At 51.9% G+C, this 19,228-nt stretch overlaps 1 protein-coding gene across 1 annotated transcript in view; it reads right to left on the reverse strand.

Moving 5' to 3' along the window:
• Positions 1-9,933: 9,933 nt before the first annotated feature.
• Positions 9,934-19,228, reverse strand: part of LOC142467801 (N-acetyltransferase 8F1-like) — a 50,609-nt gene continuing 41,314 nt past the window's right edge. The window contains exon 2 of the mRNA XM_075573667.1: positions 9,934-11,097. Within this exon, the coding sequence (XP_075429782.1) occupies positions 10,418-11,097 (680 nt within the window). The 3' untranslated portion in view covers positions 9,934-10,417. The remainder of the gene's footprint in view (positions 11,098-19,228) is intronic.

Here is a 19,228-nt window from a genome sequence, read left to right on the forward strand (position 1 = left end):
AGGATGTGTGTTATCCTCACGTGCGGGAGTCCTGTGCTGACGAGGATGTGTGTTATCCTCACGTGCGGGAGTCCTGTGCTGAGGAGGATGTGTGTTATCCTCACGTGCGGGAGTCCTGTGCTGGGGAGGATGTGTGTTATCCTCACGTGCTGGAGTCCTGTGCTGGGGAGGATGTGTGTTATCCTCACGTGCGGGAGTCCTGTGCTGACGAGGATGTGTGTTATCCTCACGTGCGGGAGTCCTGTGCTGAGGAGGATGTGTGTTATCCTCACGTGCGGGAGTCCTGTGCTGGGGAGGATGTGTGTTATCCTCACGTGCTGGAGTCCTGTGCTGGGGAGGATGTGTGTTATCCTCACGTGCTGGAGTCCTGTGCTGGGGAGGATGTGTGTTATACTCACGTGCTGGAGTCCTGTGCTGAGGAGGATGTGTGTTATCCTCACGTGCGGGAGTCCTGTGCTGGGGAGGATGTGTGTTATCCTCACGTGCGGGAGTCCTGTGCTGAGGAGGATGTGTGTTATCCTCACGTGCGGGAGTCCTGTGCTGGGGATGATGTGTGTTATCCTCACGTGCGGGAGTCCTGTGCTGGGGAGGATGTGTGTTATCCTCACGTGCGGGAGTCCTGTGCTGGGGAGGATGTGTGTTATCCTCACGTGCGGGAGTCCTGTGCTGGGGAGGATGTGTGTTATCCTCACGTGCGGGAGTCCTGTGCTGAGGAGGATGTGTGTTATCCTCACGTGCTGGAGTCCTGTGCTGAGGAGGATGTGTGTTATCCTCACGTGCGGGAGTCCTGTGCTGGGGAGGATGTGTGTTATCCTCACGTGCTGGAGTCCTGTGCTGGGGAGGATGTGTGTTATCCTCACGTGCTGGAGTCCTGTGCTGGGGAGGATGTGTGTTATCCTCACGTGCGGGAGTCCTGTGCTGGGGAGGATGTGTGTTATTCTCACGTGCTGGAGTCCTGTGCTGAGGAGGATGTGTGTTATCCTCACGTGCGGGAGTCCTGTGCTGGGGAGGATGTGTGTTATCCTCACGTGCGGGAGTCCTGTGCTGAGGAGGATGTGTGTTATCCTCACGTGCGGGAGTCCTGTGCTGGGGAGGATGTGTGTTATCCTCACGTGCTGGAGTCCTGTGCTGAGGAGGATGTGTGTTATCCTCACGTGCGGGAGTCCTGTGCTGGGGAGGATGTGTGTTATCCTCACGTGCGGGAGTCCTGTGCTGGGGATGATGTGTGCTATCCTCACGTGCTGGAGTCCTGTGCTGGGGAGGATGTGTGTTATCCTCACGAGCTGGAGTCCTGTGCTGAGGAGGATGTGTGTTATCCTCACGTGCGGGAGTCCTGTGCTGGGGAGGATGTGTGTTATCCTCACGTGCGGGAGTCCTGTGCTGGGGAGGATGTGTGTTATCCTCACGTGCGGGAGTCCTGTGCTGGGGAGGATGTGTGTTATCCTCACGTGCGGGAGTCCTGTGCTGAGGAGGATGTGTGTTATCCTCACGTGCTGGAGTCCTGTGCTGGGGAGGATGTGTGTTATCCTCACGTGCTGGAGTCCTGTGCTGAGGAGGATGTGTGTTATCCTCACGTGCTGGAGTCCTGTGCTGGGGAGGATGTGTGTTATCCTCACGTGCTGGAGTCCTGTGCTGGGGAGGATGTGTGTTATCCTCACGTGCTGGAGTCCTGTGCTGGGGAGGATGTGTGTTATCCTCACGTGCGGGAGTCCTGTGCTGGGGAGGATGTGTGTTATCCTCACGTGCGGGAGTCCTGTGCTGGGGAGGATGTGTGTTATCCTCACGTGCGGGAGTCCTGTGCTGGGGAGGATGTGTGTTATCCTCACGTGCTGGAGTCCTGTGCTGAGGAGGATGTGTGTTATCCTCACGTGCGGGAGTCCTGTGCTGGGGAGGATGTGTGTTATCCTCACGTGCGGGAGTCCTGTGCTGGGGAGGATGTGTGTTATCCTCACGTGCGGGAGTCCTGTGCTGGGGAGGATGTGTGTTATCCTCACGTGCGGGAGTCCTGTGCTGGGGAGGATGTGTGTTATCCTCACGTGCGGGAGTCCTGTGCTGGGGAGGATGTGTGTTATCCTCACGTGCTGGAGTCCTGTGCTGAGGAGGATGTGTGTTATCCTCACGTGCGGGAGTCCTGTGCTGGGGAGGATGTGTGTTATCCTCACGTGCGGGAGTCCTGTGCTGGGGAGGATGTGTGTTATCCTCACGTGCGGGAGTCCTGTGCTGGGGAGGATGTGTGTTATCCTCACGTGCGGGAGTCCTGTGCTGGGGAGGATGTGCGTTATCCTCACGTGCGGGAGTCCTGTGCTGACGAGGATGTGTGTTATCCTCACGTGCGGGAGTCCTGTGCTGACGAGGATGTGTGTTATCCTCACGTGCGGGAGTCCTGTGCTAGGGGAGGATGTGTGTTATCCTCACGTGCTGGAGTCCTGTGCTGGGGAGGATGTGTGTTATCCTCACGTGCGGGAGTCCTGTGCTGAGGAGGATGTGTGTTATCCTCACGTGCTGGAGTCCTGTGCTGGGGATGATGTGTGTTATCCTCACGTGCGGGAGTCCGTGCTGGGGAGGATGTGTGTTATCCTCACGTGCGGGAGTCCTGTGCTGGGGATGATGTGTGTTATCCTCACGTGCTGGAGTCCTGTGCTGGGGAGGATGTGTGTTATCCTCACGTGCTGGAGTCCTGTGCTGGGGAGGATGTGTGTTATCCTCACGTGCGGGAGTCCTGTGCTGAGGAGGATGTGTGTTATCCTCGCGTGCTGGAGTCCTGTGCTGAGGAGGATGTGTGTTATCCTCGCGTGCGGGAGTCCTGTGCTGAGGAGGATGTGTGTTATCCTCACGTGCGGGAGTCCGTGCTGGGGAGGATGTGTGTTATCCTCACGTGCGGGAGTCCTGTGCTGGGGATGATGTGTGTTATCCTCACGTGCTGGAGTCCTGTGCTGGGGAGGATGTGTGTTATCCTCACGTGCTGGAGTCCTGTGCTGGGGAGGATGTGTGTTATCCTCACGTGCGGGAGTCCTGTGCTGAGGAGGATGTGTGTTATCCTCGCGTGCTGGAGTCCTGTGCTGAGGAGGATGTGTGTTATCCTCACGTGCGGGAGTCCTGTGCTGAGGAGGATGTGTGTTATCCTCACGTGCGGGAGTCCTGTGCTGAGGAGGATGTGTGTTATCCTCACGTGCGGGAGTCCTGTGCTGGGGAGGATGTGTGTTATCCTCACGTGCGGGAGTCCTGTGCTGAGGAGGATGTGTGTTATCCTCACGTGCTGGAGTCCTGTGCTGAGGAGGATGTGTGTTATCCTGACGTGCGGGAGTCCTGTGCTGGGGAGGATGTGTGTTATCCTCACGTGCGGGAGTCCTGTGCTGAGGAGGATGTGTGTTATCCTCACGTGCGGGAGTCCTGTGCTGAGGAGGATGTGTGTTATCCTCACGTGCGGGAGTCCTGTGCTGGGGATGATGTGTGTTATCCTCACGTGCTGGAGTCCTGTGCTGAGGAGGATGTGTGTTATCCTCACGTGCGGGAGTCCTGTGCTGAGGAGGATGTGTGTTTCCTCACGTGCTGGAGTCCTGTGCTGGGGAGGATGTGTGTTATCCTCACGTGCTGGAGTCCTGTGCTGGGGAGGATGTGTGTTATCCTCACGTGCGGGAGTCCTGTGCTGGGGAGGATGTGTGTTATTCTCACGTGCTGGAGTCCTGTGCTGGGGAGGATGTGTGTTATCCTCACGTGCGGGAGTCCTGTGCTGAGGAGGATGTGTGTTATCCTCACGTGCGGGAGTCCTGTGCTGAGGAGGATGTGTGTTATCCTCACGTGCGGGAGTCCTGTGCTGAGGAGGATGTGTGTTATCCTCACGTGCTGGAGTCCTGTGCTGAGGAGGATGTGTGTTATCCTCACGTGCGGGAGTCCTGTGCTGGGGAGGATGTGTGTTATCCTCACGTGCTGGAGTCCTGTGCTGAGGAGGATGTGTGTTATCCTCACGTGCGGGAGTCCTGTGCTGGGGAGGATGTGTGTTATCCTCACGTGCTGGAGTCCTGTGCTGAGGAGGATGTGTGTTATCCTCACGTGCGGGAGTCCTGTGCTGGGGATGATGTGTGTTATCCTCACGTGCTGGAGTCCTGTGCTGGGGAGGATGTGTGTTATCCTCACGTGCGGGAGTCCTGTGCTGGGGAGGATGTGTGTTATCCTCACGTGCTGGAGTCCTGTGCTGAGGAGGATGTGTGTTATCCTCACGTGCGGGAGTCCTGTGCTGGGGAGGATGTGTGTTATCCTCACGTGCTGGAGTCCTGTGCTGAGGAGGATGTGTGTTATCCTCACGTGCGGGAGTCCTGTGCTGGGGATGATGTGTGTTATCCTCACGTGCTGGAGTCCTGTGCTGGGGAGGATGTGTGTTATCCTCACGTGCTGGAGTCCTGTGCTGGGGAGGATGTGTGTTATCCTCACGAGCTGGAGTCCTGTGCTGGGGAGGATGTGTGTTATCCTCACGTGCGGGAGTCCTGTGCTGGGGATGATGTGTGTTATCCTCACGTGCTGGAGTCCTGTGCTGGGGAGGATGTGTGTTATCCTCACGTGCTGGAGTCCTGTGCTGGGGAGGATGTGTGTTATCCTCACGAGCTGGAGTCCTGTGCTGGGGAGGATGTGTGTTATCCTCACGTGCTGGAGTCCTGTGCTGAGGAGGATGTGTGTTATCCTCACGTGCGGGAGTCCTGTGCTGGGGATGATGTGTGTTATCCTCACGTGCTGGAGTCCTGTGCTGGGGAGGATGTGTGTTATCCTCACGTGCTGGAGTCCTGTGCTGGGGAGGATGTGTGTTATCCTCACGAGCTGGAGTCCTGTGCTGGGGAGGATGTGTGTTATCCTCACGTGCTGGAGTCCTGTGCTGAGGAGGATGTGTGTTATCCTCACGTGCGGGAGTCCTGTGCTGGGGATGATGTGTGTTATCCTCACGTGCTGGAGTCCTGTGCTGGGGAGGATGTGTGTTATCCTCACGTGCTGGAGTCCTGTGCTGGGGAGGATGTGTGTTATCCTCACGTGCGGGAGTCCTGTGCTGGGGATGATGTGTGTTATCCTCACGTGCTGGAGTCCTGTGCTGGGGAGGATGTGTGTTATCCTCACGTGCTGGAGTCCTGTGCTGGGGAGGATGTGTGTTATCCTCACGAGCTGGAGTCCTGTGCTGGGGAGGATGTGTGTTATCCTCACGTGCTGGAGTCCTGTGCTGAGGAGGATGTGTGTTATCCTCACGTGCTGGAGTCCTGTGCTGGGGAGGATGTGTGTTATCCTCACGTGCTGGAGTCCTGTGCTGGGGAGGATGTGTGTTATCCTCACGTGCTGGAGTCCTGTGCTGAGGAGGATGTGTGTTATCCTCACGTGCGGGAGTCCTGTGCTGGGGAGGATGTGTGTTATCCTCACGTGCTGGAGTCCTGTGCTGAGGAGGATGTGTGTTATCCTCACGTGCGGGAGTCCTGTGCTGGGGAGGATGTGTGTTATCCTCACGTGCTGGAGTCCTGTGCTGAGGAGGATGTGTGTTATCCTCACGTGCGGGAGTCCTGTGCTGGGGATGATGTGTGTTATCCTCACGTGCTGGAGTCCTGTGCTGGGGAGGATGTGTGTTATCCTCACGTGCTGGAGTCCTGTGCTGGGGAGGATGTGTGTTATCCTCACGAGCTGGAGTCCTGTGCTGGGGAGGATGTGTGTTATCCTCACGTGCGGGAGTCCTGTGCTGGGGATGATGTGTGTTATCCTCACGTGCTGGAGTCCTGTGCTGGGGAGGATGTGTGTTATCCTCACGTGCGGGAGTCCTGTGCTGAGGAGGATGTGTGTTATCCTCACGTGCTGGAGTCCTGTGCTGGGGAGGATGTGTGTTATCCTCACGAGCTGGAGTCCTGTGCTGGGGAGGATGTGTGTTATCCTCACGTGCGGGAGTCCTGTGCTGGGGAGGATGTGTGTTATCCTCACGTGCTGGAGTCCTGTGCTGGGGAGGATGTGTGTTATCCTCACGAGCTGGAGTCCTGTGCTGGGGAGGATGTGTGTTATCCTCACGTGCTGGAGTCCTGTGCTGAGGAGGATGTGTGTTATCCTCACGTGCTGGAGTCCTGTGCTGGGGAGGATGTGTGTTATCCTCACGTGCTGGAGTCCTGTGCTGGGGAGGATGTGTGTTATCCTCACGTGCTGGAGTCCTGTGCTGGGGAGGATGTGTGTTATCCTCACGTGCGGGAGTCCTGTGCTGAGGAGGATGTGTGTTATCCTCACGTGCGGGAGTCCTGTGCTGGGGAGGATGTGTGTTATCCTCACGTGCTGGAGTCCTGTGCTGGGGAGGATGTGTGTTATCCTCACGTGCGGGAGTCCTGTGCTGAGGAGGATGTGTGTAATTCTCACGTGCTGGAGTCCTGTGCTGAGGAGGATGTGTGTTATCCTCACGTGCTGGAGTCCTGTTCTGGGGAGGATGTGTGTTATCCTCGCGTGCGGGAGTCCTGTGCTGAGGAGGATGTGTGTTATCCTCACGTGCTGGAGTCCTGTGCTGAGGAGGATGTGTGTTATCCTCACGTGCGGGAGTCCTGTGCTGAGGAGGATGTGTGTTATCCTCACGTGCTGGAGTCCTGTGCTGAGGAGGATGTGTGTTATCCTCACGTGCGGGAGTCCTGTGCTGGGGAGGATGTGTGTTATCCTCACGTGCTGGAGTCCTGTGCTGAGGAGGATGTGTGTTATCCTCACGTGCTGGAGTCCTGTGCTGAGGAGGATGTGTGTTATCCTCACGTGCAGGAGTCCTGTGCTGAGGAGGATGTGTGTTATCCTCACGTGCTGGAGTCCTGTGCTGGGGAGGATGTGTGTTATCCTCACGTGCGGGAGTCCTGTGCTGGGGAGGATGTGTGTTATCCTCACGTGCGGGAGTCCTGTGCTGAGGAGGATGTGTGTTATCCTCACGTGCGGGAGTCCTGTGCTGAGGAGGATGTGTGTTATCCTCACGTGCGGGAGTCCTGTGCTGGGGAGGATGTGTGTTATCCTCACGTGCTGGAGTCCTGTGCTGGGGAGGATGTGTGTTATCCTCACGTGCGGGAGTCCTGTGCTGGGGAGGATGTGTGTTATCCTCACGTGCGGGAGTCCTGTGCTGAGGAGGATGTGTGTTATCCTCACGTGCTGGAGTCCTGTGCTGGAAAGGATGTGTGTTATCCTCACGTGCGGGAGTCCTGTGCTGAGGAGGATGTGTGTTATCCTCACGTGCGGGAGTCCTGTGCTGAGGAGGATGTGTGTTATCCTCACGTGCTGGAGTCCTGTGCTGAGGAGGATGTGTGTTATCCTCACGTGCGGGAGTCCTGTGCTGAGGAGGATGTGTGTTATCCTCACGTGCGGGAGTCCTGTGCTGGGGAGGATGTGTGTTATTCTCACGTGCGGGAGCCCTGTGCTGGGGAGGATGTGTGTTATCCTCACGTGCTGGAGTCCTGTGCTGGGGAGGATGTGTGTTATCCTCACGTGCGGGAGTCCTGTGCTGGGGAGGATGTGTGTTATCCTCACGTGCTGGAGTCCTGTGCTGGGGAGGATGTGTGTTATCCTCACGTGCGGGAGTCCTGTGCTGGGGAGGATGTGTGTTATCCTCACGAGCTGGAGTCCTGTGCTGGGGAGGATGTGTGTTATCCTCACGTGCAGGAGTCCTGTGCTGAGGAGGATGTGTGTTATCCTCACGTGCGGGAGTCCTGTGCTGAGGAGGATGTGTGTTATCCTCACGTGCTGGAGTCCTGTGCTGAGGAGGATGTGTGTTATCCTCACGTGCGGGAGTCCTGTGCTGGGGAGGATGTGTGTTATTCTCACGTGCGGGAGTCCTGTGCTGAGGAGGATGTGTGTTATCCTCACGTGCGGGAGTCCTGTGCTGAGGAGGATGTGTGTTATTCTCACGTGCTGGAGTCCTGTGCTGAGGAGGATGTGTGTTATCCTCACGTGCGGGAGTCCTGTGCTGAGGAGGATGTGTGTTGAATACGCTGGTCTGGAGTCCTCATTTTGGTGCCTAGAGTGTGGACAGTACTTGCAGCCGATGTGATGACAGCTGTTTGTTCTCCTCCTTGCGCTGCGTTCGTCCCCTGGGCTGGTAACTCAGGGGGTGTCCTGCATCTTCCGAGGATAGATGTAGTTTAGCGGCTGGCCTCCTTCTAGTCCGCCATCCGTCCTCCGTTGGCACCAAAAGTGACGTCGTAAACCAGCTTGTTAGCTCCAATCAGTGGGGATTTCCTTCGCAGGGTTTGCCAGCAGGGGGCACGGGTCACTTTTCTCACCGGGCCCGGGACAGGAGTACCAGCTGCCCCCACTCCAACCCCTCCTTGTCAGCGGCCCTGAATACAGGACACTCAGTAACACCTTGATACACACACAGGACATTCAGTAACACCTGGATACACACACAGGGCACTCAGTAACACCTTGATACACACACAGGACACTCAGTAACACCTGGATACACACACAGGACACTCAGTAACACCTGGATACACACACAGGACACTTAGTAACACCTGGATACACACACAGGACACTCAGTAACACCTGGATACACACACAGGGCACTCAGTAACACCTGGATACACACACAGGACACGCAGTAACACCTGGATACACACACAGGACACTTAGTAACACCTGGATACACACACAGGACACTCAGTAAAACCTTGATACACACACAGGACATTCAGTAACACCTGGATACACACACAGGACACTCAGTAACACCTGGATACACACACACAGGGCACTCAGTAACACATGGATACACACACAGGACACTCAGTAACACCTTGATACACACACAGGACATTCAGTAACACCTGGATACACACACAGGGCACTCAGTAACACCTTGATACACACAGAGGACATTCAGTAACACCTGGATACACACACAGGACACTCAGTAACACCTGGATACACACACAGGACACTTAGTAACACCTGGATACACGCACAGGACATTCAGTAACACCTGGATACACACACAGGGCACTCAGTAACACCTTGATACACACACAGGACACTCAGTAACACCTGGATACACACACAGGACACTCAGTAACACCTGGATACACACACAGGACACTTAGTAACACCATGATACACACACAGGACACTCAGTAACACCTGGATACACACACAGGACACTCAGTAACACCTGGATACACACACAGGACACTCAGTAACACCTGGATACACACACAGCACTCAGTAACATCTTAATACACACACACGACACTCAGTAACACCTTGACACACACACAAGACACTCAGTAACACCTTGATACACACACAGGACACTCAGTAACACCTGGATACACAAACAGCACTCAGTAACATCTTAATACACACACACGACACTCAGTAACACCTTGACACACACACAAGACACTCAGTAACACCTTGATACACACACAGGACACTCAGTACCACCTTGTTACACACACAGGACACTCAGTAACACCTTAATACACACACAGGACACTCAGCAACACCTGGATACACACACAGGACACTCAGTAACACATGGATACACACACAGGACACTCAGTAATACCTGGATATGCTCACAGGACCCTCAGTAACACCATGACACCCACACACACACACCCACACACACACACCCACACACACACACACACACCCACAGGACACTCAGTAACACCTTGATTCACACACACATGACACACAGTAACACCATGACACACACACAGGACACTCAGTAACACCTTGATTCACACACACATGACACACAGTAACACCTTGATACACACACAAGACACTCAGTAACACCTTGATACACATACAGGACACTCAGTAACAGTACACTCAGTAACACCTGGATACACACACAGGACACTCAGTACCACCTGGGTACACACACAGGACACTCAGTAACATCTTAATACACACAAATACACTGACACTGATAAGTTTATTTACCACAGTCTCTCTCCTGACAGATTAATGCAAAAAAAGCCAGATATTTATCAGTGAAAGGAATCCCTTTATATCTCACTCCTTAGCACTCTTGTATTCATTCCCAAATAGTTGTTTCATGCCCTAACAACACCGTATTCAATCCATGATATTACCCTTTTACGGGCCAGTCTGTCCAAAACAAAAATACCACTGACATAAAACAAATGTTATAAATGGTAGACAGGGTGTAGCATGGCTGAGGAGATTAACATTATTGCAATTCCAATAGTTATCAGACAGTGGCACTCCCGTACTCACAAACCAATCCAAAATGTATGTGCAACAGTGAGGAGAGGAAGGAGAGGAAGGAGGCACATTGGGTGCAACTCCAATACATTTTGCTATGATGGCTGCACCAGTTGTATATAGGGATCAGCACAGCATCAAGAATAACAATAAAACCTACAGAAGTAGGGCCTCCGTTCTGCACACAGGGAGAGGTTTGGGATGTAAACTCTCATCTGCCTGTTGGGATGTCGTATTGATAGATCATGACATTGAATTCAATGAGTTTTGCTGTGAGCTCTCTTGCATAAAAGGTACGAAAACACCTAAAACCCATCTTCTCATACAACCGCTGAGCATCAATCTGAGCCGACGAGGTTTCCAAGATCACCGCCGAGTACCCTTTCTCCCGGGCAAAGTCAATGACTGTCCTGCACAAAAGTTTACCAATCCCTTTGCCCCTGTGACTCTTGACCACTGACAGTCTCCTGAGTTCCACATGTTTCTCTCTCCCGGGGTGAGATGAGGGTTCAGCTGCCACCATCCCCACCACTTCCCCGGCAGACTCAGCCACCCAGTAGCAGTAACCATCCCTCTGCAGGTAGTATTTGTGGATGTCCCGCATGTCATCAGACAAGCAGCGCTGGACATAGGGGAGCATGATACCCCTGGTGCAAAACCAGATATGGACTAAAGTAAGAGTCACTGCCAGGATGGAGAGAGTGATGGATCCAATGGTCAAGAGAGGAATTAGGAACACAACGAGCATGAAAAGCCAAAAGCGTGGGAGGCTGAAGGCGTGATAGAAGGCCGCAGGGGTGCACTCCATGTTACCCTTTGCAAAGAAGTCCCTCACTGTATCGTAGTCTGAGTCCTTGTACAGCCGGATACAATAATCAGACATGTTTTTGCCTGCAGAAGAGAGATTAGGACAGTGGTATTAGGACATCTCGGTCATATCTAATAGGACTTGTGGACTCACTAGAAAGCAAAGAGGGAACATAACTCATGCTAACTTGTGGTGGGACACCAGGACTTTTTACAAATTTATACCGGGAACATTCACGAGGCAAAACAAGGTAGTAGAACAAAATTAAGTTTATTCGGGTGAAATACACACTTACTGGGGGTGAAAACTAGGCTCAAATAGGTGCAGGGCGTCTGCTTTGGAAGGCTTTCCCTGACCAGAAAATCTCTCCCGGCTTCCTGGTCCTCTTTTCGGCTAAAAACCTTAGCTGCGACCTCTACATTCTAAAACGAGAAATTTGACTTCGCGTCTCACTTAGCCTCTGCTAGGCAGCTTTTCCTAGCTCCAAAATTAAGCTGACTGCTCTGCTATTTGCAACAGAGCGACTTTGAAAAGCTCGCCTTTGCATATATGTATTTATTTAGCTGAGGGAATGCCTGGGTTAAGGGAGGTACCCCAGCTAGGGCCAAGGTGACACACAAACAGTATATGGTTTGTGGGTACCCAACCGTACATTAGGTTGGGGGGACTCTGAGAGTCCAACCTAAGTCAAAGGGAAAGTGTGTGGGGACATCATGTACACAGTAAAAAAAAGAAAAAATGTTTCCCTTTTCTGTTCCCTGTACCCAGAGACTCAGAGCTTATTAAAGTGGATTTGAATATGTTGTAACATTCGGAACCCATGTCCAAACAGGCAGCCCGTGCAAACCCATATGCGCCGGTATGTTTGCTGGACATCGGAGTTCAAAGCAGCCAGAGGATGCCCAGAGGTGTGAACAGCATTTGGTTAGCGGGGAAAGGTGGAGTACCAGGTAAATATACCTACCGTATATTACACCTGCAGGGATTACCCCACTACCGTATATTAGACCTGCAGGGATTACCCCACTACCGTATATTAGACCTGCAGGGATTACCCCACTACCGTATATTACACCTGCAGGGATCCCCACTACCGTATATTAGACCTGCAGTGATCCCCACTACCGTATATTACACCTGCAGGGATCCCCACTACTGTATATTACACCTGCAGGGATTACCCCACTACCGTATATTAGACCTGCAGGGATTACCCCACTACCGTATATTACACCTGCAGGGATCCCCACTACCGTATATTACATCTGCAGGGATTACCCCACTACCGTATATTACACCTGCAGGGATCCCCACTACCGTATATTAGACCTGCAGGGATTACCCCACTACCGTATATGAGACCTGCAGGGATTACCCCACTATTGTATATTAGACCTGCAGGGATTACCCCACTACCGTATATTACACCTGCAGGGATTACCCCACTACCGTATATTACACGTGCAGGGATTACCCCACTACCGTATATTAAACCTGCAGGGATTACCCCACTACCGTATATTACACCTGCAGGGATTACCCCACTACCGTATATTATCTGCAGGGATCCCCACTACCGTATATTACACCTACAGGGATTACCCCACTACCGTATATTATCTGCAGGGATACCCACTACCGTATATTACACCTGCAGGGATTACCCCACTACCGTATATTATCTGCAGGGATACCCACTACCGTATATTACACCTGCAGGGATTACCCCACTACCGTATATTATCTGCAGGGATCCCCACTACCGTATATTACACCTGCAGGGATCCCCACTACCGTATATTACACCTACAGGGATACCCACTACCGTATATTACACCTGCAGGGATCCCCAATACCGTATATTATCTGCAGGGATCCCCACTACTGTATATTACACCTACAGGGATTACCCCACTACCGTATATTATCTGCAGGGATTACCCCACTACCGTATATTACACCTACAGGGATTACCCCACTACCGTATATTATCTGCAGGGATCCCCACTACTGTATATTACACCTACAGGGATTACCCCACTACCGTATATTATCTGCAGGGATTACCCCACTACCGTATATTACACCTACAGGGATTACCCCACTACTGTATATTACATCTGCAGGGATCCCCACTACCGTATATTACACCTACAGGGATTACCCCACTACCGTATATTACACCTGCAGGGATTACCCCACTACCGTATATTTAATCTGCAGGGATCCCCACTACCGTATATTACACCTACAGGGATTACCCCACTACCGTATATTACCCCTGCAGGGATCCCCACTACCATATATTACACCTGCAGAGATCCCCACTACCGTATATTACACCTGCAGGGATTACCCCACTACCGTATATTACACCTGCAGGGATTACCCCACTACCGTATATTACACCTGCAGGGATTACCCCACTACCGTATATTACACCTGCAGGGATTACCCCACTACCGTATATTACACCTGCAGGGATCCCCACTACCGTATATTAAACCTGCAGGGATCCCCACTATGGTATATTACACCTGCAGGGATCCCCACTACCGTATATTACACCTGCAGGGATCCCCACTACCGTATATTACACCTGCAGGGATTACCCCACTACCGTATATTACACCTGCAGGGATCCCCATTACCGTATATTACACATGCAGGGATTACCCCTCTACCGTATATTACACCTGCAGGGATCCCCACTACCGTATATTACACCTGCAGGGATCCCCACTACCGTATATTACACCTGCAGGGATTAACCCACTACCGTATATTACACCTGCAGGGATTACCCCACTACCGTATATTACACCTGCAGGGATCCCCACTACCGTATATTACACCTGCAGGGATCCCCACTACCGTATATTATACCTGCAGGGATTACCCCACTACCGTATATCACACCTGCAGGGATTACCCCACTACCGTATATTACACCTGCAGGGATTACCCCACTACCATATATTACACCTGCAGGGATCCCCACTACCGTATATTACACCTGCAGGGATTAACCCACTACCGTATATTACACCTGCAGGGATTACCCCACTACCGTATATTACACCTGCAGGGATCCCCACTACCGTATATTACACCTGCAGGGATCCCCACTACTGTATATTACACCTGCAGGGATCCCCACTACCGTATATTACACCTGCAGGGATCCCCACTACTGTATAATACACCTGCAGGGATCCCCACTACCGTATATTACACCTGCAGGGATCCCCACTACTGTATATTACATCTGCAGGGATCCCCACTACCGTATATTACACCTGCAGGGATTACCCCACTACCGTATATTACACCTGCAGGGATTACCCCACTACCGTATATTACACCTGCAGGGACCCCCACTACTGTATATTACACCTGCAGGGATTACCCCACTACTGTATATTACACCTGCAGGGATCCCCACTACCGTATATTACACCTGCTGGGATCCCCACTACCGTATATTACACCTGCAGGGATTACCCCACTACTGTATATTACACCTGCAGGGATTACCCCACTACTGTATATTACACCTGCAGGGATCCCCACTACTGTATATTACACATGCAGGGATTACCCCACTACCGTATATTACACCTGCAGGGATTACCCCACTACCGTATATTACACCTGCAGGGATTACCCCACTACCGTATATTACACCTGCAGGGATTACCCCACTACCGTATATTACACCTGCAGAGATTACCCCACTACCGTATATTAGACCTGCAGGGATTACCCCACTACCGTATATTAGACCTGCAGGGATTACCCCACTACCGTATATTACACCTGCAGAGATTACCCCACTACCGTATATTACATCTGCAGAGATTACCCCACTACCGTATATTAGACCTGCAGGGATTACCCCACTACCGTATATTACACCTGCAGGGATTACCCCACTACTGTATATTACACCTGCAGGCATCCCCACTACCGTATATTACATCTGCAGAGATTACCCCACTACCGTATATTAGACCTGCAGGGATTACCCCACTACCGTATATTACACCTGCAGGGATCCCCACTACCGTATATTACACCTGCAGGGATCCCCCCACTACCGTATATTACACCTGCAGGGATCCCCACTACCGTATATTACACCTGCAGGGATCCCCACTACTGTATATTACACCTACAGGGATTACCCCACTACTGTATATTACACCTGCAGGGATTACCCCACTACCGTATATTAAACCTGCAGGGACTACCCCACTACCGTATATTACACCTGCAGGGATTACCCCACTACTGTATATTACACCTGCAGGGATTACCCCACTACCGTATATTACACCTGCAGGGATCCCCACTACCGTATATTACACCTGCAGGGATTACCCCACTACCGTATATTACACCTGCAGGGACCCCCACTACCGTATATTACATCTGCAGGGATCCCCACTACCGTGTATTACACCTGCAGGGATCCCCACTACCGTGTATTACACCTGCAGGGATCCCCACTACAGTGTATTACACCTGCAGGGATCCCCACTACCGTATATTACACCTGCAGGGATTACCCCACTACCGTATATTACACCTACAGGGATCCCCTCTACCGTATATTACATCTGCAGGGATCCCCACTACAGTGTATTACACCTGCAGGGATCCCCACTACCGTATATTACACCTGCAGGGATCCCCACTACCGTATATTACACCTGCAGGGATTACCCCACTACCGTATATTACACCTGCAGGGACCCCCACTACCGTATATTACACCTGCAGGGATCCCCACTACTGTATATTACACCTGCAGGGATTACCCCACTACCGTATATTACACCTTCAGGGATTACCCCACTACCGTATATTACACCTGCAGGGATCCCCACTACCGTATATTACACCTGCAGGGATCCCCACTACCGTATATTACACCTGCAGGGATTACCCCACTACCGTATATTACACCTGCAGGGATCCCCACTACCGTATATTACACCTGCAGGGACCCCACTACTGTATATTACACCTGCAGGGACCCCACTACCGTATATTACACCTGCAGGGATTACCCCACTACTGTATATTACACCTGCAGGGATCCCCACTACCGTATATTACCCCTGCAGGGATTACCCCACTACCGTATATTCTACCTGCAGGGATTACCCCACTACCGCATATTACACCTGCAGGGATTACCCCACTACTGTATATTACACCTGCAGGGATTACCCCACTACTGTATATTACACCTGCAGGGATTACCCCACTACCGTATATTACACCTGCAGGGATCCGCACTACCGTATATTACACCTGCAGGGATTACCCCACTACCGTATATTACACCTGCAGGGATCCCCACTACCGTATATTACACCTGCAGGGATTACCCCACTACCGTATATTACACCTGCAGGGATCCCCACTACCGTATATTACACCTGCAGGGATCCCCACTACCGTATATTACATCTGCAGGGATTACCCCACTACCGTATATTACACCTGCAGGGATCCCCACTACCGTATATTACACCTGCAGGGATCCCCACTACTGTATATTACACCTGCAGGGATTACCCCACTACCGTATATTACACCTGCAGGGATCCCCACTACCGTATATTACACCTGCAGGGATCCCCACTACTGTATATTACACCTGCAGGGATCCCCACTACCATATATTACACCTGCAGGGATCCCCACTACCGTATATTACACCTGCAGGGATCCCCACTACCGTATATTACACCTGCAGGGATCCCCACTACCGTATATTACACCTGCAGGGACCCCCACTACCGTATATTACACCTGCAGGGATTACCCCACTACTGTATATTACACCTGCAGGGACCCCCACTACTGTATAATACACCTGCAGGGATCCCCACTACCGTATATTACACCTGCAGGGATCCCCACTACTGTATATTACATCTGCAGGGATCCCCACTACCGTATATTACACCTGCAGGGATCCCCACTACCGTATATTACACCTGCTGGGATCCCCACTACCGTATATTACACCTGCAGGGATTACCCCACTACTGTATATTACACCTGCAGGGATTACCCCACTACTGTATATTACACCTGCAGGGATCCCCACTACTGTATATTACACATGCAGGGATTACCCCACTACCGTATATTACACCTGCAGGGATTACCCCACTACCGTATATTACACCTGCAGGGATTACCCCACTACCGTATATTATATCTGCAGGGATCCCCACTACCGTATATTACACCTACAGGGATATCCCCACTACCGTATATTACACCTGCAGGGATCCCCACTACTGTATATTACACCTGCAGGGATTACCCCACTACCGTATATTACACCTGCAGGGATCCCCACTACCGTATATTACATCTGCAGGGATCCCCACTACCGTATATTACATCTGCAGGGATCCCCACTACCGTATATTACACCTGCAGGGATTACCCCACTACCGTATATTACACCTGCAGGGATTACCCCACTACCGTATATTACACCTGCAGGGATTACCCCACTACCGTATATTACACCTGCAGGGATTACCCCACTACCGTATATTACACCTGCAGGGATTACCCCACTACCGTATATTACACCTGCAGAGATTACCCCACTACCGTATATTAGACCTGCAGGGATTACCCCACTACCGTATATTAGACCTGCAGGGATTACCCCACTACCGTATATTAGACCTGCAGGGATTACCCCACTACCGTATATTACACCTGCAGGGATTACCCCACTACTGTATATTACACCTGCAGGCATCCCCACTACCGTATATTACATCTGCAGAGATTACCCCACTACCGTATATTAGACCTGCAGGGATTACCCCACTACCGTATATTACACCTGCAGGGATCCCCACTACTGTATAATACACCTGCAGGGATCCCCACTACCGTATATTACACCTGCAGGGATCCCCACTACTGTATATTACATCTGCAGGGATCCCCACTACCGTATATTACACCTGCAGGGATTACCCCACTACCGTATATTACACCTGCAGGGATTACCCCACTACCGTATATTACACCTGCAGGGACCCCCACTACTGTATATTACACCTGCAGGGATTACCCCACTACTGTATATTACACCTGCAGGGATCCCCACTACCGTATATTACACCTGCTGGGATCCCCACTACCGTATATTACACCTGCAGGGATTACCCCACTACTGTATATTACACCTGCAGGGATTACCCCACTACTGTATATTACACCTGCAGGGATCCCCACTACTGTATATTACACATGCAGGGATTACCCCACTACCGTATATTACACCTGCAGGGATTACCCCACTACCGTATATTACACCTGCAGGGATTACCCCACTACCGTATATTACACCTGCAGGGATTACCCCACTACCGTATATTACACCTGCAGAGATTACCCCACTACCGTATATTAGACCTGCAGGGATTACCCCACTACCGTATATTAGACCTGCAGGGATTACCCCACTACCGTATATTACACCTGCAGAGATTACCCCACTACCGTATATTAGACCTGCAGGGATTACCCCACTACCGTATATTACACCTGCAGGGATTACCCCACTACTGTATATTACACCTGCAGGCATCCCCACTACCGTATATTACATCTGCAGAGATTACCCCACTACCGTATATTAGACCTGCAGGGATCCCCACTACCGTATATTAGACCTGCAGGGATTACCCCACTACCGTATATTACACCTGCAGGGATCCCCACTACCGTATATTACACCTGCAGGGATCCCCCCACTACCGTATATTACACCTGCAGGGATCCCCACTACCGTATATTACACCTGCAGGGATCCCCACTACTGTATATTACACCTACAGGGATTACCCCACTACTGTATATTACACCTGCAGGGATTACCCCACTACCGTATATTAAACCTGCAGGGACTACCCCACTACCGTATATTACACCTGCAGGGATTACCCCACTACTGTATATTACACCTGCAGGGATTACCCCACTACCGTATATTACACCTGCAGGGATCCCCACTACCGTATATTACACCTGCAGGGATTACCCCACTACCGTATATTACACCTGCAGGGACCCCCACTACCGTATATTACATCTGCAGGGATCCCCACTACCGTGTATTACACCTGCAGGGATCCCCACTACCGTGTATTACACCTGCAG

The sequence above is a fragment of the Ascaphus truei genome, chromosome 1 (assembly GCF_040206685.1).
Source record: "Ascaphus truei isolate aAscTru1 chromosome 1, aAscTru1.hap1, whole genome shotgun sequence".
Taxonomy (NCBI): domain Eukaryota; kingdom Metazoa; phylum Chordata; class Amphibia; order Anura; family Ascaphidae; genus Ascaphus; species Ascaphus truei.